Below are 20,916 nucleotides of genomic sequence, written 5' to 3' on the forward strand. Positions count from 1 at the left end.
AAGTTACTTAACCTCTCTGTTCCCTCCCCTATAAAATGGAGATAATCCGTAGTCCTTATTTCACAGACTAGTCCAGAGCCAACAAGTTAGTAAGTGTAAAGCACTTATAACCATGCCTAGCTCAAGGGAAGCCGGTGTTTGCTATGATGTCATTATCATGCCATATTTCATCAAATCTAAGATGTTGGCCAGATGTGGTGGTGCACGCCTGTAATCCCAGCACTTTGGGAGGTCAAGGCAAGTGGATTGCTTGAGACCAGGAGTTCAAGACCAGCCTGGGCAACATGGTGAAACCCCATCTTTGCAAAAAATACAAAAATTAGTCGGGTGGATGGTGGATGTCTGTGGTCCCAGATACTGAGGAGGCTGAGGTGGGAGGATCCCTTGAGCCAGGGAGGTTGAGGCTACAGTGAGTTGTGATTGCATCACTGCACTCCAGCCTGGGTGACAGAGATCCTGTCTCAAAACAAAAAACAAAAAAAACTATGATGTCATCGATTATAAAAATGTCACTAAGAAAAGAGAATGCTGCCAGTAAACGATGTCCCAAGGTTCTTTCATCACTAGAATTTTTCTTTTATATTTCCCGAAAGAGCTCTGTTTGACTTAAACGTAGATTCTCATCATACATAATTCTCATGCACACATAAAAAGGATAATAGAAGCAAAATAAATTGGTTACCATGTTCAGAAAACTCCTTCACATTTAGAGTCCGACTCGTGTGAATCATTTTTGGTCTGAGAGTCGTGATGTCTATGTCTCCCTGCCACCTCCTTCTCTGAGTCCTTGAGAGTTCTACGGAGAGCAGTACTGCTCCAAACATTCCATAAAACAGCCATAAAACAGCCAGGAGCTCTTAAGCCAGCTTTGCAATTGTGCAGAGGAAGTGGAGCCGACTTTTCACCCTGCTTTGGGAGCGTCACTGACAGGCCAGGTGTGGTGGCTCACGCCTGTAATCCCAGCACTTTGGGTGGCCGAGGCGGGAGGATTGCTTGAGGTCAGGAGTTCGAGACCAGCCTGGCCAACATGGTGAAACCCCGTCTCCACTAAAAAAACAAAAAAGTATCTGGGCATGGTGGCAGGTGCCTATAATCCCAGCTACTCAGGTGGCTGAGGCAGGAGAATTGCTCGAACCGGGGAGACGAAGGTTGCAGTGACCTGAAATTGCACCACTATACTCCAGCCTGGGCAACAGACAGAGCGAGACTCTGTCTCAAAAAAAAAAACAAAAAAACCCAAAAAAACCGGGAGTGTCACTGACAAGCCTGGTTCCCTTTCCCTGGGGTTTCCCATCATTTGAGTCCCAGGGCTAAAAAGGGTTCTGCTTGCCTCTAGGATTTCTTCCAAGCTGCTGACACTCTTCTGAAGGATTTGATGCTGGTGCTTTTCAGGTGTGGGTCCTGACAGTGATGTTGGGACTGCAGCTAGCCAGACAGCAACTGTACCATGTAAACTCACTTCAGAGGTGTAGAATGGGGGCTGCATGAGGCAGCTCACGCCGTCATCTCAGCACTTCAGGAGGCCAAGGCGGGAGGATCACTTGAGCCCAGGAGTTCGAGACCAGCCCAGGCAACATAGCGAGACTCTGTCTCTACAAAAAACAAGCAAAATAATTAGACAGGTGTGGTGGTACACACCCATAGTCCAAGTTACTCAGGAGGCTGAAGTAGGAGGATTGCTTAAGCCCAGGAGGCTGAAGTTGCAGTGAGTTGTGGTCTTGCAACTGCACTCCAGCCTAGGTCACAGATTCAGACTCTGTCTCTTAAAAAAAAAAAAAAAAGTGAAATGTGAACATTAAGCATCTTGGAATAGATAAAACATGCATAATTTCCAATCTTTATACTGACCATGCTTCCAGCTGCCTCAGAGCAGTTACACATTCTGTTCCTGCTGCCTGGAATACCCTCCCTTCCTTTCCACTTTGCCCTGTTAACCCAGCCATCCCTGATCTCATGCCTCCTCCACGATGCCTTCCCTGATCATCCTGCCAAGGTCAAATCCCCTCCCCTTCATAGCACCTAGTATAGTTACAACAGTCTCGAGTGTATAGAGGATGGGGTGGGGTGAGGTCACAGGAGTGATGCTCCCTTCTGTCTGGGGTTCAGGGGAGGCTTCTTGGAGGAGCATCTGAACCAGGCTTCCCAGGGGATGTGGTTTGGGTAAGTTTGAGAAACACTGAAGGGAAAAGAAAGGACGCTGTAGTGAATGAAGCCTGGCGTTTGGGAAGATGGGTGTGTGGGTGTCCAGACTCACAATGCAAGGCCCAGAGCCCTTTTGAGGCCCTCAAAGGTCCCAGGCTGGGGTCATCCTCTCCAGTTTCAGTTTGAGAAAACAAGGCCCAGAGAGGTGAAGGGCTGTCCTGTCATTGCCCATGGAGCCAGGGTAGCTGTGGGCCTTCCGCCCGCCAACCTCTGGGCTAGCCCTGCAGAGATGCTAGGAGGATGCAGGGAGGTGAGGCGGGGGCTGAGGTAGGACTCAGACTGCCCAGGCCCGCCTGCACCCGGAAGGAGGAAGCTGCACAGAGTGTCTGTGGCTGGCCCCGGGATCTCCCACTCGGGGACTTCCTCTTCCTCTCAGGGCAGGTGCAGCTGCCACAGCGAGACGGGCACCGTGACCCTGGCATGGAGGGGGGCAAGGGGCCCAGGCTCAGAGACTTCCTGAGTGGGAGTCTGGCTACCTGGGTGAGGGGGCAGGTGGCAGCGGGTTGGGGAGGGGAAGTGAGCCCCAGCCAGGGGCTGGTGTTGGGGCTGGCCGGGGGAGGGTGAGGCAGAGCCAGGCCGGAGGCGAGGGCTGGGTTCAAATGTGGGGGATGGAGATATGGTGTGGGGGGCTGTGGTGAGGGAAGAGGGGACAGAGGCACTCAGAGGACGGGTGAGAAGGGGTGCTTGTGCTCACTGGGGCAAGTCGGAGGGGCTCAGGTTCACTCTGCTGGTCGGCTGACCCCTCTGGGCTCCTCACAGGCGCTGGGACTGGCCGGACTGGTCGGGGAGGCGGAGGAGTCGGAGGGGGAAGAAGAGGAAGAGGAGGAAGAGCCGCCCCTTTGGGTGGAGAAGAGATTCCTGCGCCTCAGCGATGGGGCCCTGCTCCTCCGGGTGCTCGGCATCATGTAAGGGGCATCGGGCCGGGGCGGTGGCGGGGAAGGATCTGAGGGGAGAGGAAGCGGGTGGGCGGAGCCTGATGCGCAGTGGGCGGGGCCTGAGAGACGATGGGCGAGGCCTGTTGACGGGAGGCGGGTCCTCGAGCCCACCTCTGGCCCATAGTGCCCCCAGCTCCCGAGGGGGACCTCGCATGCTCAGAGGCCTTGACGGACCTGCTGCCTGGCGAGTGTGGAACCTGAACCACCTGTGGGGCCGACTGAGGGACTTCTACCAGGTAAGGGGTCTCGAGGGAAAGGCGGAGACAGGAGGGGAAGGGGAGCCCCTTCGGGAAGTCCCCTCATATAGTCTGCCCCTCTGCCTCCAGGAGGAGCTGCAGCTGCTGATCCTGTCGCCACCCCCAGACCTCCAGACATTGGGATTTGACCCCCTCTCAGGTGCTCTCCCCACCCACCCCCTCCTGCCTCTGCCCCCGCACTATACCTTCCCCGCTCCAGTTAACCCCTTGTGGCATGTGCCTTGCAGAAGAAGCGGTGGAGCAGCTGGAAGGTGTTCTTCGGCTACTGTTGGGAGCGTCAGTACAGGTGAGCCGGCGGTGGCAAGGAAAGGTTAGGGTCGAGTTTGGCGGCAGAGGAGGGAGATCCTGCACCAGCTTCCCTTCCTGTCTCCCCTCAGTGTGAGCACCGGGAACTCTTCATCCGCCACATCCAGGGCCTCAGTCTCGAGGTCCAGAGCGAGCTGGCCGCTGCCATCCAGGAGGTACTGAGACGGTTCGGCAGCCCAGACTGGTATGGCACCTGGGATGCCCTTGCCACACTGCGGCTTCCACTGAACTGCTCTCCCTGCGCCCCAGGTGACCCAGCCGGGGGCTGGCGTGGTGCTGGCACTGTCTGGGCCAGAGCCTGGGGAGCTGGCACCTGCCGAGCTGGAGATGCTGTCCCGGAGCCTGATGGGGACACTGTCGAGGCTGGCACGGGAGCGTGACCTGGGGGCCCAGGTAGGGGCAGCAGGGGCATTGTGGACTCAGGTTGGGGAACTGGAGGACCATCAGGGAGCCGGTTGTGCAAGAGAGATAGAAGTTTGGGGCCCAGGCATGGGGTTGTGGTCTGAGGTCTTGGGCCATCGGGGCTGTCACAACCAGATGGCCCAAGACCCCAGACCACAACCCCATGTCTGGTGTGGTTGGGGGTCGATGTGCAGAGGCATTGGATAAGTTAGTCCTGACCCTTGACCCCTGACCTACAGCGGCTGGCTGAACTGCTGCTGGAGCGAGAACCCCTCTGCTTGAAGCCTGAGGCTCCCTCTAGGGCTCCCGCCGAGGGCCCCTTGCACCATCTGGCCCTGCAGCTGGCCAACGCCAAGGCTCAGCTGCGGCGTCTGCGGCAGGAGCTGTGAGTGTGCGCAGCCTGGGAAGGGGACTGAGTGGAGAGGGGCAGATTAAGCCTGGATGGGACCCTAGCCCTGGTGGCTACGGGAGGGGTCAGGCCTGGGGGTTGTGGGCCCCCAGACCCTCCCCAGCCTCCCTTTCCCTCCAGGGAGGAGAAGGCCGAGCTGCTGCTAGACTCCCAGGCCGAGGTGCAGGGTTTGGAGGCCGAAATAAGAAGGCTCCGCCAGGAGGTGCGCTCATATGCTCCCCGCCACCGCGGCATTCCCTAACCTCCCCGCACCCGGTCCCATTGCCTCCCTCCCAACCCGGCTCCTTCCGGTCCCTAATCCCTCTGGCCCGCGGCTGGCTGTTCCCAGCTCCACACCGTCTGGCCCAGGCCCAGGCGCTGTCGGGACAGGCCAAACGGGCCGAGCTGTACCGCGAAGAGGCAGAGGCGCTGCGGGAGCGGGCCGGCCGCCTGCCCCGCCTGCAGGAGGAGCTGAGGCGCTGCCGAGAGCGGCTGCAGGCGGCTGAGGCCTGCAAGAGCCAGCTGGAGGTGAGGCGGAGACGGGGCCGCGGGGCGGGGCGTGCGCGAGGGGGCGGGCCAGGAGGAGGGGCGAGATTGGGTCCCGAGGGGAGAGAGGCAGGTTCTCTGGAGGGGACAGTCACGGGTGGAGAAATGGGTGAGGACAAATTCAGGGAGGTGGCGTCTGGGAAAGGACCTCCAGAGGATGGGGCAGGTGGAGGGGAGAGGTGGGGGCTATGTAAGTGATGCAGCCTTAGAAGGAAGGCGGTTGCTGGGGAGGAGGGGCGGGGCATGGACAGAAGGGCGGGGCCTGTACAAAGGGCGGGGCCAGGGGCGAGGGAGAAAGTACCTGAAGAGATCTTGGTGAGAAGAAGATGGAAGGGAGTGGCGGGGCCTAGAGACCGATGGGGAGCAGGATGGGGGAAGGAGGCAGGGTCTGTGACAGGCTGAGGGGAAGGAGTTTGGGACCCTCAGGCCCTGGAGTGCATGGGGGCTGCATGGCTACCGGTTCTCCCTGCTCTCCCACCAGGAGGAGCGGGTGCTCTCAGGGGTGCTGGAGGCCTCCAAGGCGCTGCTGGAAGAGCAGCTGGAGGCTGCCCGAGAGCGCTGCGCCCGGCTGCACGAGACCCAGCGTGAGAACCTGCTGCTGCGGACCCGGCTGGGCGAGGCCCATGCGGTGAGGTCGCCAGAGTGATCCCAGTTGGGTTGCCCCGTCACCCCATGACCCCATTGATTCCCTAGAGGTCCCTAGTGATTCCTGCAACCTCTGCTCTTGGTGACCTCTAGTGACCCTCCGACCTACATACTCGGCCTGGCCATGGTGTGGAGGGCTTGTCTGACCCTGCCCTCACCCCCAGGAGCTGGACTCTCTGCGGCATCAGGTGGACCAGCTGGCTGAGGAGAATGTGGAGCTGGAGCTGGAGCTTCAGCGGAGCTTGGAGCCACCCCCAGGATCCCCTGGGGAGGGTGAGGGACCCCAGTGGAGGGTCTGGGGTGGGGGCTGCCTGTGCTTTCCAGCAGGTGTACTGGGGAGAGCCTCTGACTTCCTCCCTTCCCCCAAGCCTCTGGGGTGTGTACGTGAGGAGCCAGGCAGTAAGGGAGGGGTCCTGACCTCATCTCTCATCCTCAGCACCCCTGGCAGGAGTGTCACCCTCGCTGCAAGATGAGGTGAGGGAGGCAGAGGCTGGGCGGCTTCGGACCCTTGAGAGGGAGAACCGGGAGCTTCGGGGGCTGCTTCAGGTGCTTCAGGGGCAGCCAGGGGGTCAGGTGAGTCCCCTCCCCCAGGGTCCTGGCCGGCCCTTCCCCTAGTCCCTCCCTGGGCCTAACTGTCCCTCTCCTATGCCCTCAGCACCCCCTGCTGGAGGCACCGAGAGAGGACCCTGTGCTTCTGGTGCTGGAGGAGGCTCCCCAGACTCCTGTGGCCTCCGACCACAGCCCTCAGGGCTTCGTTCAGAAGGCAAGGGATGGAGGCCCCCAGGCCTTGGACATGGCTCCCCCGGCATCAGACTCAGTGCTCGAGGGGTCAGCTGAGTGTCCCCAGGCACCTGATTCAGACCCACAGGAGGCAGAGAGTCCCCTTCAGGCAGCTGCCATGGATCCCCAGGCCTCAGACTGGTCCCCCCAAGAGTCAGGCTCTCCCGTGGAGACACAGGAGTCCCCGGAGAAGGCTGGCTGTAGATCCTCTCTCCAGAGCCCTGCTTCTGTGGCCCCACCTCAGGGTCCAGGGACCAAAATTCAGGCCCCGCAGTCGCTGGGAGGAGAGACCAAGGGAAGAGAGGCTCCCCAAGGCGAGTTGGTGCCTGAGGCCCAGGGGTTGAGACAGGAGGGCCCTGAGCACAAGCCAGGGCCTTTGGAGCCCAGCTCTGTGCAGCTGGAGGAGCAGGAGGGCCCAAACCAGGGCCTGGACCTGGCCACGGGACAAACAGAGGCCAGAGAGCATGACCAGAGGCTGGAGGGGACGGTCGGGGACCCAGCCTGGCAAAAACCACAGCAGAAGTCAGAAGGGGCTCTTGAGGTCCAGGCCTGGAAGGGCCCAATCCCAGGGGAGAGTCTGGCCAGTGGTGTCGCAGAGCAGGAGGCCCTCAGAGAGGAGGTGGCACAGCTGAGGAGAAAGGCTGAGGCCCTTGGAGCTGAGCTGGAAGCCCAGGCGCGAAAGCTGGAGGCCCAAGACACGGAGGCCGCCCGCCTCTCCAAGGAGCTGGCCCAAGCGCGGAGGGCAGAGGCCGAGGCCCACCGGGAGGCAGAGGCCCAGGCCTGGGAGCAAGCCCGGCTGCGGGAGGCAGTGGAGGCTGCCGGCCGGGAGCTGGAGGCTGCATCCCAGGAACGGGAGGCGCTGGTGGAGGCGCTGGCAGCAGCGGGCCGGGAGCGGAGGCAGTGGGAGCGTGAGGGGTCCAGGCTGCGGGCCCAGTCGGAGGCCGCCGAGGAACGGATGCAGGTGCTGGAGAGCGAGGGCCGCCAGCACTTGGAAGAGGCTGAGAGGGAGCGCCGGGAGAAGGAGGCCCTCCAGGCGGTAGGTCAGGTCGGGGCTCACCGCAGGGGTTGGGAAGCAAGGTTCCAGGCTGTTGGGAGCTACTGATTCCATCAGCAGCTGTTCGGTGGGTGCCCAGCACTGAGCTGGGGCTGGAGATAGAAAGGCCAAGTCCACCCCTGCCTTCCAAAGGTGTGCCTGGCATGGGGCACAGAGCCATGTCCACTGTGTGATGGGGCACTGTGGGAGGGGGTGAGACTGCCTAGTGCACATCTTGGCTCTCTGGCTGCAGCAGTCGACTCACCTCCACCCCAGGCCTCCTTCTGTAAAACAGGGGTACTATTCCTGGCCACCTGGGCTGGTCTTAGGAGGACCTTGGGAGACAGTAACTGTAAAGGTCTGGTTCATGCCAGCAAGGGTATGTTGTAAGTGTTCAAGCACTGGTTATTCAGAGCCAAGTGCTACGAGAGCCCGTGGGAGAGTGAGCTGATGCCCAAGTGGAGGCAAGGAGGGTTTAGGAGGAGTGACCACAATGTCACTAGGTGGGGAGGACATTTTGTCCAGAGGGAATGGCATGTTCAAAGACAAAGGCATTAAAGACACTCAGGGGCTGGGTGTGGTGGCTCACACCTGTAATCCCAGCACTTTGGGAGGCCAAGGCGGGTGGATTACTTGAGGTCAGGAGTTCTATACCAGCCTGGCCAACGTGGTGAAACCCTGCCTCCACTAAAAATACAAAAATCAGCCAGGCGTGGTGGCAGGCACCTGTAATCTCAGTTACTTGGGAGGATGAGGCAGGAGAATTGCTTGAACCCGGGAGGCGGAGGTTGCAGTGAGCTGAGATTGTGCCACTATACTCCAGCCTGGGCAACAGAGCGAGACTCTGTCTCAAAACAAACAAACACCATCCAACGAAACAAACAAACAAAAAGAATGCTCAGGGCCCAGGAGGAAGGGGAGATGAGGGCCAGCTTTGAATGTGTTGGTCCTCCCTCCCCAGGCAGGGAAAGCCAGGGCAGAACTGTGTGGGGCTGGGCTTGAGGAGGGTCACTTTGGTGGACAGGGGAGCTTGGGGCTATCAGGAGGCAGTGGCCTGGTGTAAGTGGCAGAGGAAGCTGACTAGGGAGGCATGGGAGTGGGGGTGAGAGAAGGACTGGACACTTTTTTCTTTTTGAGACGGAGTCTTCCTCTGTTGCCCAGGCTGGAGCGCAGTGGGGCAATCTCGGCTCATTGCAACCTCCGCCTCTCAGGTTCAAGAGATTCTCCCGCCTCAGCCTCCTGAGTAGCTGGGAGTACAGGCAAACGCCACCACGTCTGGCTAATTTTTGTATTTTTTTTTTTTCCAGACAGGGTCTCGCTCTTTCGCTCAGGCCGGACTGCAGTGACGCTATCTCGCCTCACTGCAAGCTCTGCCTCCCGGGTTCATGCCATTCTCCTGTCTCAGCCTCCTGAGTAGCTGGGACTACGGGCATCTGCCACCGCGCCTGGCTAATTTTTTGTATTTTTAGTAGAGACGGGGTTTCACCATGTTAGCCAGGATGGTCTCGATCTCCTGACCTCGTGATCCATCCGCCTCAGCCTCCCCAAGTGCTGGGATTACAGGCGTGAGCCACCGCACCCAGCCAATTTTTGTATTTTTAGTAGAGACGGGGTTTCATCATGTTGGCCTGGCCAGTTTCTTTCTTTCCTTTTTTTTTTTTTTTTGAGACAGAGTCTCCCTCTGTCACCAGGCGGAGGCTCACTGCAACCTCCACCTCCCAGGTTCAAGCGATTTTCCTGCCTCAGCCTCTCGTGTAGCTGGGACTACAGGCATGCGCCACCATGCCCAGCTAATTTTTTGAATTTTTAGTAGAGACAGGGTTTCACCATGTTGGCCAGGATGGTCTCGATCTCTTGACCTTGTGATCTGCCCACCTCGGCCTCCCAAAGTGCTGGGATTACAGGCGTGAGCCACTGTGCCTGGCCAACACAGTTTTACTTATTCATTTAAACATGTTTACAGGCATCTTCTTGGTGCCAGGCCCTGTACCAGGCTCTGGGCACACAGCAGTGACCAGGAAGCTAGCACTCCAGTGTTTGGGCATGGCTTCAGCTTCCTTCCAAGCTAAGGAAGGGGTTAGGGCTTTTGCCATGGGGGCTTGGGCAGCCACTGAAGGCTCCCCAATGGGCAAAGTGAGCAAAGTGGTCAGGTCTGTGTGTGAAAAGGTGTGAGGAAGGGTGTTTGGGCCAATGGGCCCCAGTGCTAGGGGACCTGTGAGATTGCAACACAGGTAGGAACTGAGTCATCCTGCACAGGCAGTTTCTAGTCCCATTTCTGTACAGACAAGGACCCTGAAATTCAGGGAGGAAGAGTAATTTGCTCAGAGACCCCTTATGAGGATGAGGGGTGGGGAGCACACTGCTGGGTAGACGTGGGGTTAGGTGTTGTGCAAGACAGGCCCAGAGTAAGGAGGTTCTGGCAAATGTGAGAGGGAAGGTGAGAGACCGTCTCTGGGGTCCACTCTGTGGGGTGTGGCTGGATGCTGTCTGGCTGGGCGACCTGCCTGCTTTCCAGCTGTGTGGCTTGGGGCAAGTTACTTAATCTCTCTGAGTCTCAGTTTTCTCGCCTGTAAAACTGGAATAAAAATTGTACCTGCCTCGGCCGGGCACAGTGGCTCACACCTGTAATCCCAGCACTTTGGGAGGCTGAGGTGGGCAGATGACCAGAGGTCAGGAATTGGAGACCAGCCTAGCCAACATGGCTCTACTAAGTATACAAAATATACTTAGTATATTTTCCAGCCCAACTCTACTAAAAATACAAAATTAGTTGGGCGTGGTGGCACGCACCTGTAATCCCAGCTACTCAGGAGGCTGAGGCAGGAGAATTGCTTGAACCCCGGAGGCAGAGGTTGCAGTGAGCCAAGATAGCGCCACTGCAGTCCAGCCTGGGAGACAGAGCAAGACTCCGTCTCAAAAAAAAAAAAAAAAATTGTACCTGTCTCACAGGATCCCGTAAGATAATGAGCGTAGGGAGCTTGGGGCAATGCCTGGCACCTAGAATGGACCTATTCCGTGGGAGGGAATGGCAGCAGGTAGGCAGTGAAGGTGAGGGTAGGGCTGGCGGGCTGGAAGAGCCGGCTCCAAGGACTGAGAGGGTGGGGGAAGCTGGGACAAAGGGGGAGTTTTGTGAGATTTCCTGGTTGGAGCAGGAGAGGGTGGCTGGCCAGCTGGAGGTCAGGGAACCAGGGGCCTCTCAGGTTGTCCACTGGGTGGGGGAGCCTCCCAAGCTGGGGGGAGGGGGCCCTAGGAGGGCTGTGGCCAGGGCCCAGAGGAGGGCAGGGCAGGGGTTGGGCGGGAGGTTCTAGTCACCGTGCCTCCTACCTCAGTACTTGTGCTAGTGGCTGTCAGCCAGCCAGGCAGCAGCGCCTCATGGGACTTGTAGTTTTTCAGGGAGAGGTGGTGGCCAAGGGTGTCAGGAGGTGCAGTGCCCCTTGGGCAAGGCCTAGGTGCAGTTATTAAGCCAGGAAGGTAGTTTTCAGCAGCAAGGCTTGTAGGCTTGGCTTCCAAGGCAGGATTTGGCTGGCAGCTGGTCATGGGCGGCTGTCCCTGAAGCTTCATCCTGCCAGGCCCCCCACGTGGCAGAATGGTTTGGTCTCCCTCCCTCTGGGGCCCACAGGCCAGAATGGGCCTCCCGTCTCCTTCCAAAGTGGTGCAGCCCAACCGCCAAAGGTCACCTAGCTGGCAGCATCCTGGCGCCCCCTGTCCCCCAGCCCCCACTGTCAACTCCTGAGTGCCTGTCCCGCCAGCCCTCCGTGGCCTTTTCCCTGTAGCCAGGGTCTCTCACCAGACCCGCCTCTGCTGAGCCTCTCTAGCTGTCTAGCTGTCACATGGCTGGGGTGGCAGCCCACCGGGTGCGTCCACCTTTCACTGCGCACATGAAGAACCGTGGGCTCAGAGAGGTGACGGCACTTGCCCAACATGTGTCACTGACTCCCGGCCCAGGGACCTTCCTCATGCCCTGCCAGGCTTATGACCCCCAGCTCTTTCATGCCCAATTTCGAGGACACCAGGCTTTGCTCCCATTTTATAGATGGGGAAGTAGAGCCCAAAGGCTTAATGAGACGTGCCCAGGATGGCAGGTCAAGGACAGGTAGCTCTCTCGACTCTCAGGCCTCTGTCTCCTGCCCCCTTGCCCTGAGCCTGCTCTGCCTGCCCTCAGGAGCTGGAGAAAGCTGTGGTGCGGGGCAAGGAGTTGGGGGCCCGGCTGGAGCATCTGCAGCGTGAGCTGGAGCAGGTGGCTCTCGAGCGCCAGGAATTTCTGCGAGAACAGGAAAGCCAGCACCAGAGGTGGGGACAGGGCTGAGGGGAAGAATGAGGGAGGCAGGGGTGTGGTGGGGTGAGGGTGGGGTGGGGCTGGGTGCCAAGGATTCTCCTGGCAGGTATCAGGACTTGGAGCAGCGGCTGGAAGCTGAGCTGCAGGCGGCGGCGACCAGCAAGGAGGAGGCACTGATGGAGCTCAAGACCAGGGCCCTGAAGCTGGAAGAGGAGCTGTTCCAGGTGATGCCTGCTAGCCTGGGAGCTGGGGGCCATGCCACCCTGCCCTCCATCCCATGAGCAGATGCCAGGGTCATCTGTGCTCCTGGTCTTGCCCCTGGATTTTTGGCTAGCTACTTGCCTCACTCCCCATGTGGGGCCTGTTGGAGGGAGCACTGTGCTGGGAGTCAGGTGGCCGTGTTGACTTATCCGGGGTCTCATTTTCCCCATTCTGCACATGGACAGAACTTCTGCTGTGGATGACTGCTCCGCGTCTCTCACCCGAGGTCCCCCACTGCCTAGGGAGCTCAGTGCTTGGCATCAAGGAAGCCAGCGATGGTTTCTGATTCCCGGCTGTGTGCGGGCTCCGTATGGAGGGTGGGGTGGTGGTGGGGCCCAATACCAGGCTGCCATCCTCAGGGAGCTCACAGTCCAGTCAGGATAGAAGCAAGAAAACAGGTGACAATAACTAGGTGCCAGGGGCTGTGAGGAGGCCATGCAGGGGCTTGGGAGGGTGGCACCCAGCAAGATACCCAGCAGGTGTATGTGAGTCAATCAGGGAAGGTTTTGTGGAGAAGGTGGGGTTGAAACAGAGGCTTAGAGAAGGCCCCACACATCGGCTCACGCCTGTAATCCCAGCACTTTGGGAGGCCAAGGCGGGTGGATCACCTGAGGTCAGGAGTTCGAGACCAGCGTGACCAATATGGTGAAACCCCATCTCTACTAAAAATACAAAAATCAGGCCAGGCGTGGTGGCTCACGCCTGTAATCCCAGCACTTTGGGAGGCTGAGGCAGATGGATCATGAGGTCAGGAGATCGAGAGCATCCTGACGAACACCGTGAAACCCAGACTCTACTAAAAATACAAAAAAAAAAAAAAAAAAATTAGCTGTTAGCTGGGCATGGTCATTGGCGCCTGTAGTCCCAGCTACTCAGGAGGCCGAGGCAGGGGACTTGCTTGAACCTGGGAGGAGGAGGTCGCAGTGAGCCGAGATCACACCACTGCACTGCAGCCCAGGTGACAGAGTGAGACTCCGTCTCAAAAAAACCCCAAAAAACAAAAACAAAAACAAACCCTAAAAATTAGCCGGGCGTGGTGGCCCCTATCTGTAGTCCCAGCTACTCGGGAGGCTGAGGCAGGAGAATTGCTTGAATCCGGGAGGCAGAGGTTGCAGTGAGCCGAGATCACACCTCTGCACTCCAGCCTGGGTGACAGAGTGAGACTCTGTCTCAAAAACAAAAACGAAAACAAAAACCAAAAACCAAAGAGGCTTAGAGGAGTAGTGGGATGGAGAGATGTTATGAGCAGAAGGCTCTGCCGCAGATAGAGAGAAGTTGAGAAGGGCAGGGTGGAGACGGTGGAGCTTCAGGAACCAGGAGCAGGGACTTGTGGGATCCAAGGGAAGGCATGGGATTGGGGCGGGGTGGACCAGGCTAAATGCTGCTGGCAGGGCAGTCCCATAAGCGCAGGTCCTTGCGGCATCCCCAAGGCACTGTGGCTGCCCCGCATGACCTCCTAGGGACTCTCCTTGCAGCTGCGCCAGGGCCCTGCGGGGCTGGGGCCCAAAAAGCATGTGGAGCCTCGGCTGGTGGAGACCCAGAATGTGCGGCTTATAGAGGTGGAGCGCAGTGTGAGTGTGGGCCCACAGTGGACCCTGGGGAGGTGCCCCGTGCAGTGTGAGTGTGGGTCCACAGTGGACCCTGGGCTGGGGGGTATCCCGTGCAGTGTGAGTGTGGGCCCACAGTGGGCCCAGGGGTGGGGGTGCCCCGTGCAGTGTGAGTGTGGGCCTGTGGTAGGCACTGGGGGGTGCCCCCGCCACCTGCCTACCGCTAACCCCCACTTCTGGGCAGAATGCGACGCTGGTGGCAGAGAAGGCAGCTTTGCAGGGGCAGCTGCAGCACCTGGAAGGGCAGCTGGGGAGCCTGCAGGGCCGTGCCCAGGAGCTGCTGCTGCAGAGCCAGCGGGCACAGGAGCATAGCAGCCGCCTGCAGGTGGGTGGTGGCCCGGGTGCCCATCCCTGCCCATGTACTGCCCCCTCCTGCCCCTTTTGGATCGTCCTGTGGCCTTTTTCTATCCCAGCTCCCAGCCAGCTGCCCCACCTCTTCCCCAGTCTCATTTATCCTTGTCCTCTGACCCCAGCCACCATTTTGCAGCATCCTCCCTGCCGCTGTCTCCTCCTACCTGCTGCCAGCCCCCACATCTACACCCATGTCGCCCTGCCCTCTCACCGTCCCAGCTCTCCCCTCCACAAGGCGCCATTAGTCCCATTCTGCCCTGTGCCACTCCTGGACAGCCTGGCCCAGCCAGCCTCTGCCACCTCTCCCCTGCTCACCATCAGCCTCTGGCTGGGGCTTGTGCTGCCTGCTGTGCCCCCAGCCCTTTGCCTCCTCCACAGCTCTCTTCTTGTCTTGGGCCCTACCCTCTGCCCTTAGCCCCCCGCCCCTCACCCGATTTCCAGCCAGGGGTTCCTCCCCAGCAGCCCCTGCTTCCCTCCTCCATCCTAGGCCGAGAAGTCTGTGCTGGAGATTCAGGGCCAGGAGCTGCACCGGAAGCTGGAGGTGCTGGAGGAGGAGGTGCGGGCGGCGCGGCAGTCCCAGGAGGAGACCCGCGGGCAGCAGCAGGCCCTGCTTCGGGACCACGAGGCCCTGGCACAGCTGCAGCGGCGGCAGGAGGCTGAGCTAGAGGGACTGCTGGTGCGGCACCGAGATCTCAAGGCCAACATGCGGGCACTGGAGCTGGCCCACCGGGAGCTGCAGGGCCGGTGAGCATCACCAAATGCCCAACTCCTCCCCTGGCACTCCCTATCTGCCAGAGAAGACTCCCCTTGGCAGGTCTGACTCCCCATCAGGAAGCACCTCCACCTCCGCTCTGTGATGCCCCGGCCACTGCTGTGCCCTCTGGGGTAGCTGTGCTCCCCACACTTCTGGGCTGGGCTCCCCGTGGGGCTCACCTGTTGGGAGTGGTGGGCACCTGGCATGGCATTCTGCCCAATGGCTTCCCCTGGGGGACCTATGCTTAGGAGGTGACAGACCCCCCCGCCCCGGGTCCAGATAGTCCAGCCGGCTGCTTGTGCTGGCCATAGGTTCACGCAGCCCTCTTAGCCCCTTATCCATCCCAGGCATGAGCAGCTGCAGGCCCAGCGGGCCAGCGTGGAGGCACAGGAGGTGGCCCTGATGGCAGAGCGTGAACGCCTGATGCAGGATGGGCATCGGCAGCGGGGCCTAGAGGAGGAGCTGCGGAGGCTTCAGAGCGAGCACGACAGGTGCCGGCCCTGCCACAGCCCCTAGCAGCTCTCAGTGGCCCCATCCCGAAAGTGGGTTGGGGGTGTGGGGTCCTGCCTGGCTTCCCCTCCCTGGCATAACTCCTCTGGCCAGCACTCAGACTGAGGACCCAGGTCCCTTGGAGAGCAGCTCTCCTTGCCTTCCAAGGGCTCAGATGCTGCTGGCAGAGGTGTCTCGGGAGCGGGGTGAGCTGCAGGGTGAACGTGGGGAGCTACGGGGCCGCCTGGCACGACTGGAGCTGGAGCGGGCACAGCTGGAGATGCAGAGCCAACAGCTGCGTGAGTCCAACCAGCAGCTGGACCTGAGCGCCTGCCGGCTGACCACGCAGTGTGAGGTGTGGCTGGAGGGCCGGCGGGCGTATGGGCGTGGGGGTGGGCAGGAAGCCTAGACCCAGGTTGTCCTGAGCTGGGTCCCATCCCCGAGCATGCTGCCCCCCTGCCAGCTATTGACACAGCTGCGAAGTGCCCAGGAGGAGGAGAACCGGCAGCTGCTGGCTGAAGTTCAGGCCCTGAGCCGGGAGAACAGGGAGCTCCTGGAGCGCAGCCTGGAGAGCCGGGACCACCTGCACCGCGAACAGCGGGAGTACCTGTGAGTGGGCTGCCTGGGAGCAGGGTGGGGCCTGCATCCCCTTTGGGCATTCCTGGGGAGATCCCCCAGCGAGGGCCTAGGGACAGGGTTGGAGCCGACCTTCCAGGTCAGTCCGATCTGCGGCACGGGACCAGTGCGTCCTTGCTGCAGCGTGTGCCTTGCTACTGCCTCGGCCGCCCTGGGCCTCACACCCACCTCTCCCTTCTCACTCCTGCCAGGGACCAGCTTAATGCCCTGCGCCGTGAGAAGCAGAAGCTCGTGGAGAAGATCATGGACCAATACCGCGTGCTGGAGCCCGGGCCCCTTCCCCGGACCAAGTGAGCAGCCCTGTCACCTCCCTCAGGCTGGACATCCTGCTAACCTCTGCCCCTGCCCTGGCCTCTGACCCCAGGCCCAGCTCAGGTCCAGGCCCCATGAAGGTCAACCTGGCCTCTGCCATCCCCAGGACACCCTTTGCTCCCTCCCTCCTCCCTGTCCTGACCCCCTCTTGTGCCCTCTTGCTCCCAGGAAGGGCAGCTGGCTGGCAGACAAGGTGAAGAGGCTGATGCGGCCCCGGCGGGAGGGGGGCCCCCCTGGGGGACTGCGCCTGGGGGCCGATGGGGCTGGCAGCACCGAAAGCCTGGGGGGCCCCACGGAGACGGAGCTTCCTGAGGGCAGGGAGGCAGATGGGACAGGTGGGTCTGGGGGTCAGGTGGCCAGGATGGTCCCTGCCCCACATCCTCCACCCCCACCTTGGCACCTGCCTCACTGCCTGGCCTGCATGCGTGACCCCATTGGCCTTCCCTGAGGCCTGCCCAGCCTGCCCTGATGCCACCAGTGGCTCTTTGCCCTGGGCCCTGCAGGGTCACCCTTGGCCCACACCTCCCTCCTGCCTGTGCTGTCCCCCACCCAGCCTGCCCCATCCGCAGCGGAGCCCAGGATCTGGGAGGTGCAGTGGACTGTAGGGAGAGGTCATTGATCCTAGACTGCAGATGAGGAGACTGAGGCCCCGGGAGGGGAAGCTTTTGCCCAAGGTCATGCAGTGAGTTAGTATGAAGGCCAGCAAAGGGCCAGTGTCCTGCTGCCCCCCTCATTTGCCTGGCTCCTCCGCCACCTCTGCACCTCCCCTCCCTGGCCCTGGGCAGCTTCACCCACTGGCCCCTCCACTCCACCCAGGGCCCCCCTCCTCTGACCCCCTCCCTGCATGAGCCTCAGCCCCCCCTTCCCTTCTCTGACCTCCTCCCTGCAGGAGCCTCAGCCCCACCTCCCCTTATCTGACCCCCTCCCTGCAGGAGCCTCAGCGCCCCCTTCCCTTCTCTGACCTCCTCCCTGCATGAGCCTCAGCCCCCGTCCCCTCGTCTGACCCCCTCCCTGCATGGGCCTCAGCACCCCCTTCCCTTCTCTGACCTCCTCCCTACAGGAGCCTCAGCTCCCCCGCCCCTCCTCTTACCCCCTCCCTGCACGTGCCTCTTGCAGGGTCCCCTTCCCCGTCACCCATGCGCCGGGCCCAGAGCTCCCTCTGCCTGCGGGATGAGACCTTGGCAGGCGGGCAGCGGCGGAAACTCAGCTCAAGGTTCCCGGTGGGGCGAAGCTCTGAGTCATTCAGCCCTGGGGACACCCCTAGGCAACGATTCCGACAGCGCCGTCCAGGACCCCTGGGGGCACCCATCTCCCACAGCAAAGGTGAGGGACAAGGGTCACTGTACCAGCCAGCCCCCCAACTCTTCGTGGACCCACCAGCTCCTTGGGGGAGGAAGCTTCCTTCTTGTCCCCTGTGTCTCCTGTAAGCTCTGTCCACTTCCGCACTGGCCCTGGGCCCAGTGGTTGCCTTGTGCTTCCCAGGACCTGGTGTGGGATGGGAGAACTCCGCTGAGACCCTCCAGGAGCACGAAACAGATGCCAACCCAGAGGGTGAGTGGGGGCCTGTGGAAGGAATAGTATTCTTTGCCCTGCCTGGGGCCCCTGGCAGAACCTCATTCATCCATTCTCTCATTTGACAATGATCCTTTACCAAGTGCCAGGTGACGTGCTGGCAGGGGACACAGCAGGGAACGTTCTGGTGTGAGGAGGCAGATAGTAAACAATTTGCCTAAAAATAATTATTATCTACAACAGCCCTGTCCACTAGAAATACGGTGTGAACCACATCATAATTTTAACTTTTCCAGCAGGCTCACCAGAAAAAGTGAAAAGAGACAGGTAAAATGGATTTTAATAACATTTAACTCAATATGCCTACGCTATTACCATTTCAGCATGTAGCCAGTGTAAAAATCATGAATGAGCTATTAGATGTGATTTTTTTTTTTTTTTTTTTTTTTTTGAGATGGAGTTTCGCTCTTTGGCTCACTGCAACCTCCGCCTCCCAGGTTCAAACGATTCTCCTGGCTCAGCCTCCCAAGTAGCTGGGATTACAGGCATGAGCCACCAGGCCAGGCTAATTTTGTATTATTATTATTATTTTATTTTTAGCAGAGACGGGGTTTCACCATGTTGGTCAGGCTGGTCTGGAACTCCTGACCTCAGATGATCCGCCCGCTTCGGCCTCCCAAAGTGCTGGGATTATAGGCGTGAGCCACTGCACCCAGCCAGACGTGATTTTTTTCATAGTAAGTCTTTGGCGGTTTGGGAGGCCAAGGCAGGCAGATCACTTGAGGCCAGAAGTTAGAGACCAGCCTAGCCAACATGGTGAAATCCTGTTTCTACTAAAAATACAAAAATTAGCCAGGCATGGTGTCCCATGCCTGTAATCCCACCTACTCAGGGGGCTGAGGCAGGAGAATTGCTTGAACCTGGGAGGCAGAGGGTTCAGTGAGCCAAGATCACACCATTGCACTCCAGCCTCGGTGACAGAGTGAGACTGTCTCAAAAACAAAAAACAAAAAAACATAGTAGGTCTTTGAAGCACGTCACAGGCCAGCCCCATCTCACCTACTTAGCTCCGCCCTGGGCAGCTCAGCCCTAGACCCCGCTGGACCATCAGGAGGCGCTAATGCTCTGGGAAGAAAGGAGAGCAGGGGAGGGGTCAGGAGCTCAGGAGCTCTGGGCAGGCTGGTTGGAGTTTTAGTAACTAGGGTGCTGGGGTGGGCCTCAGAGAGGAGGTGAAATTGGAGCAAAGACTTGGAGGGGAGAGTTTGTCATGTGGATATACCTGAGAACAGCATTCCGGGCAGAGGGAACCACTGAGGGAACAGCAGGCGTGGTGCAGCTGGAAGCGGGGGGCTATTGGCAGGTCGGGGGTGGGCAGAAGGTGCTTGAGCCTGTGGGCCTCCTGGGACTCTGGGAGTCCTCCTGAGGGAGGCGGGTCTGAGCTGAGCCTTTCCCTCTAGGCCCCGAGGTACAGGAACCAGAGAAATGTCCCCTCACCCCGTCCCTCAGCCAGTGACACCGTGGGGACAGCGGGCTTGGGAGTGCAGCCTTCTCGGCACTGGAGTGTCAGCGGAGGCCCCAGGCAGCCCAAGAGCTCAGGGAGCCAGGGCCTCCAAGGGGAGTCCTTGGACAAGGAGGCCTGGGCCCAGAGATCCTCCACGGTCAGCGCCGGCACCCGGAGATGGAGCTGGGACAACTGTGTGGACAGGGGAGATGGCTGGCCCCCAAGAGCAGCTCCAGGCCGGGCTTCTGGTTCTTCCAGGTGGCTCCCGCTGAGGCAGTGGTCTCTGGGGGATCCCCCAGCTGAAGGAGGCTGGCAGGAGTCGGCAAGAGAACCCCCTGCCCTGTCCAGGTGGGGAGCTGAGTCCCAGTGCTGGGGCACTGTGGCCTGGGCTGATCTTCAGCCTTAACTGGACATGAGGGGCATGAGAATAAAGCTGAACTGCAGCCTCCTGAGTCTTGCTCTGTCTGTTGGCCGCATTGGGTACCTCGGGGTACCAGGACACATGCTGCCCCAATCCTCCCGGTTGGCGGGGGTCTGTGGGCAGAGGGCCTCTGCCTGCACAGGCCTTTCTCCAGGGGCTTGGCCAGTCCGGCCGGCCAAAGCCCAGATGTCCTGGTGAGGTGGAGAGGGGATGGCATTCTGGGTAGCCAGCAGGGATTCGGGTCTAAGATCTGGGCTCAGGGGTGTGGGGCAGTGAAGCCCCTGTTGCCCTGCCCCCACCCTCTCCGAGGGCACTGTCTTCTCTCCGTTCACATCTTCCTCCTACTCATCTCCCCTCCCTCCTTGAGGTTGAGCCCCTCCCCAGGGAGTTCTCAGCCTGGTGGGGCATCTCTTAATGCCAGGGGCTGCCACGAGAGGTGGGAGGGACGCTGGCTCTCTGACCAGGGCCTTTAGCATGATGCCTGAGAAGGGGGGCAATTAGGCTGGGGTGCAGGATGTGAGTCAGGTTACCTGGGGCCGTCCAGGGGAGGGTGGGGCTGCCCAGGGCTGAGATAAGGCAGCCTGAACTTGGGAGGTGCAGAGCTGGGAGGGACAGTCCGTCCGGCCTCCCAGGTGTGACTTGCAGCAGCTTGAGTCCCGCCTCCTCTCAGCCAGGGCTTCACAGGACAGGGGCGGGGGGGTGGACACCCTGGCCTTTCCAGCTGGCAGAGGAGCTGAGAGCCCCTCCTACCGGCCTCAGGGTGTGGGACCTCATGGCTGTCCCACTCTGCTAGGTGGCCCCATTGGTGGTCAGGAAGGGAAAGGCAGGAAAAAGACGGAGCAGAGGCTCAGGAGGACCAGTCAGCAGGGGCCCTGGGCCTCGTGGGGAGAGGGGGCAGCCCCGTGTGGCACTGACATCTCTTCTTGAGGCCTGCTCAGGGCTCTAAGCTGGGTACTGCACCAGGCTAGGAGACAACAGGAGCAGAACACGTGAGGTGCGCATGGCATCTGGTGGGCTCTGCACGGTGGCTGGGGGCTGACGTGCTTCTGCAGGCCCCCCCGACAGAAAACTGGTCAGAAAACTGGCCACTCCTCTCCTTGCCATGGGGTCCCAGGCTTGGCTCCAGCCCCCTCTTGGTGATGAGGCTCCTCCGTGCAAAGGCCAGTCCGCTGGGGAGAGGGGCCCTGCTGGCCACCCCCAGGACGATGGGGTGGGTCCCACTGCCTGAGAGTTGGATGACTTCCGGGATCCAGACCCCCTCTCAGCCTGCCCGGCACCAGGCACCTCGTCCCCACCTTGGGG

General features: G+C 60.3%; 1 protein-coding gene across 1 annotated transcript; it reads left to right on the top strand.

Moving 5' to 3' along the window:
• Positions 1 to 2,565: 2,565 nt before the first annotated feature.
• CCDC88B (coiled-coil domain containing 88B) lies at positions 2,566 to 19,645 on the top strand. The gene is made up of 27 exons (XM_030811070.1): positions 2,566 to 2,682; positions 2,962 to 3,107; positions 3,262 to 3,373; positions 3,464 to 3,533; positions 3,622 to 3,680; positions 3,772 to 3,855; positions 3,950 to 4,093; positions 4,342 to 4,487; positions 4,632 to 4,713; positions 4,860 to 5,018; positions 5,518 to 5,664; positions 5,846 to 5,954; positions 6,118 to 6,254; positions 6,337 to 7,497; positions 11,657 to 11,784; positions 11,877 to 11,994; positions 13,507 to 13,602; positions 13,823 to 13,963; positions 14,477 to 14,733; positions 15,091 to 15,234; positions 15,401 to 15,587; positions 15,696 to 15,841; positions 16,060 to 16,158; positions 16,349 to 16,515; positions 17,297 to 17,503; positions 17,663 to 17,731; positions 19,150 to 19,645. The coding sequence occupies exons 1-27, from the start codon at positions 2,623 to 2,625 to the stop codon at positions 19,203 to 19,205; spliced, it is 4,431 nt and encodes a 1,476-aa protein (XP_030666930.1). The 5' UTR covers positions 2,566 to 2,622; the 3' UTR covers positions 19,206 to 19,645.
• Positions 19,646 to 20,916: the final 1,271 nt, after the last annotated feature.

Source organism: Nomascus leucogenys, chromosome 4 (genome assembly GCF_006542625.1).
Source record: "Nomascus leucogenys isolate Asia chromosome 4, Asia_NLE_v1, whole genome shotgun sequence".
Lineage (NCBI taxonomy): Eukaryota > Metazoa > Chordata > Mammalia > Primates > Hylobatidae > Nomascus > Nomascus leucogenys.

Excerpts from the sequence above, each read along its gene's own strand:
- CCDC88B (XM_030811070.1), top strand. The coding sequence starts at position 2,623 with ATGGAGGGGGGCAAGGGGCCCAGGCTCAGAGACTTCCTGAGTGGGAGT. Across the intron at positions 7,498-11,656 it reads AGAAGGAGGCCCTCCAGGCG|GAGCTGGAGAAAGCTGTGGT; the intron begins GTAGGTCAGGTC and ends GCCTGCCCTCAG. Across the intron at positions 13,603-13,822 it reads TTATAGAGGTGGAGCGCAGT|AATGCGACGCTGGTGGCAGA; the intron begins GTGAGTGTGGGC and ends ACTTCTGGGCAG.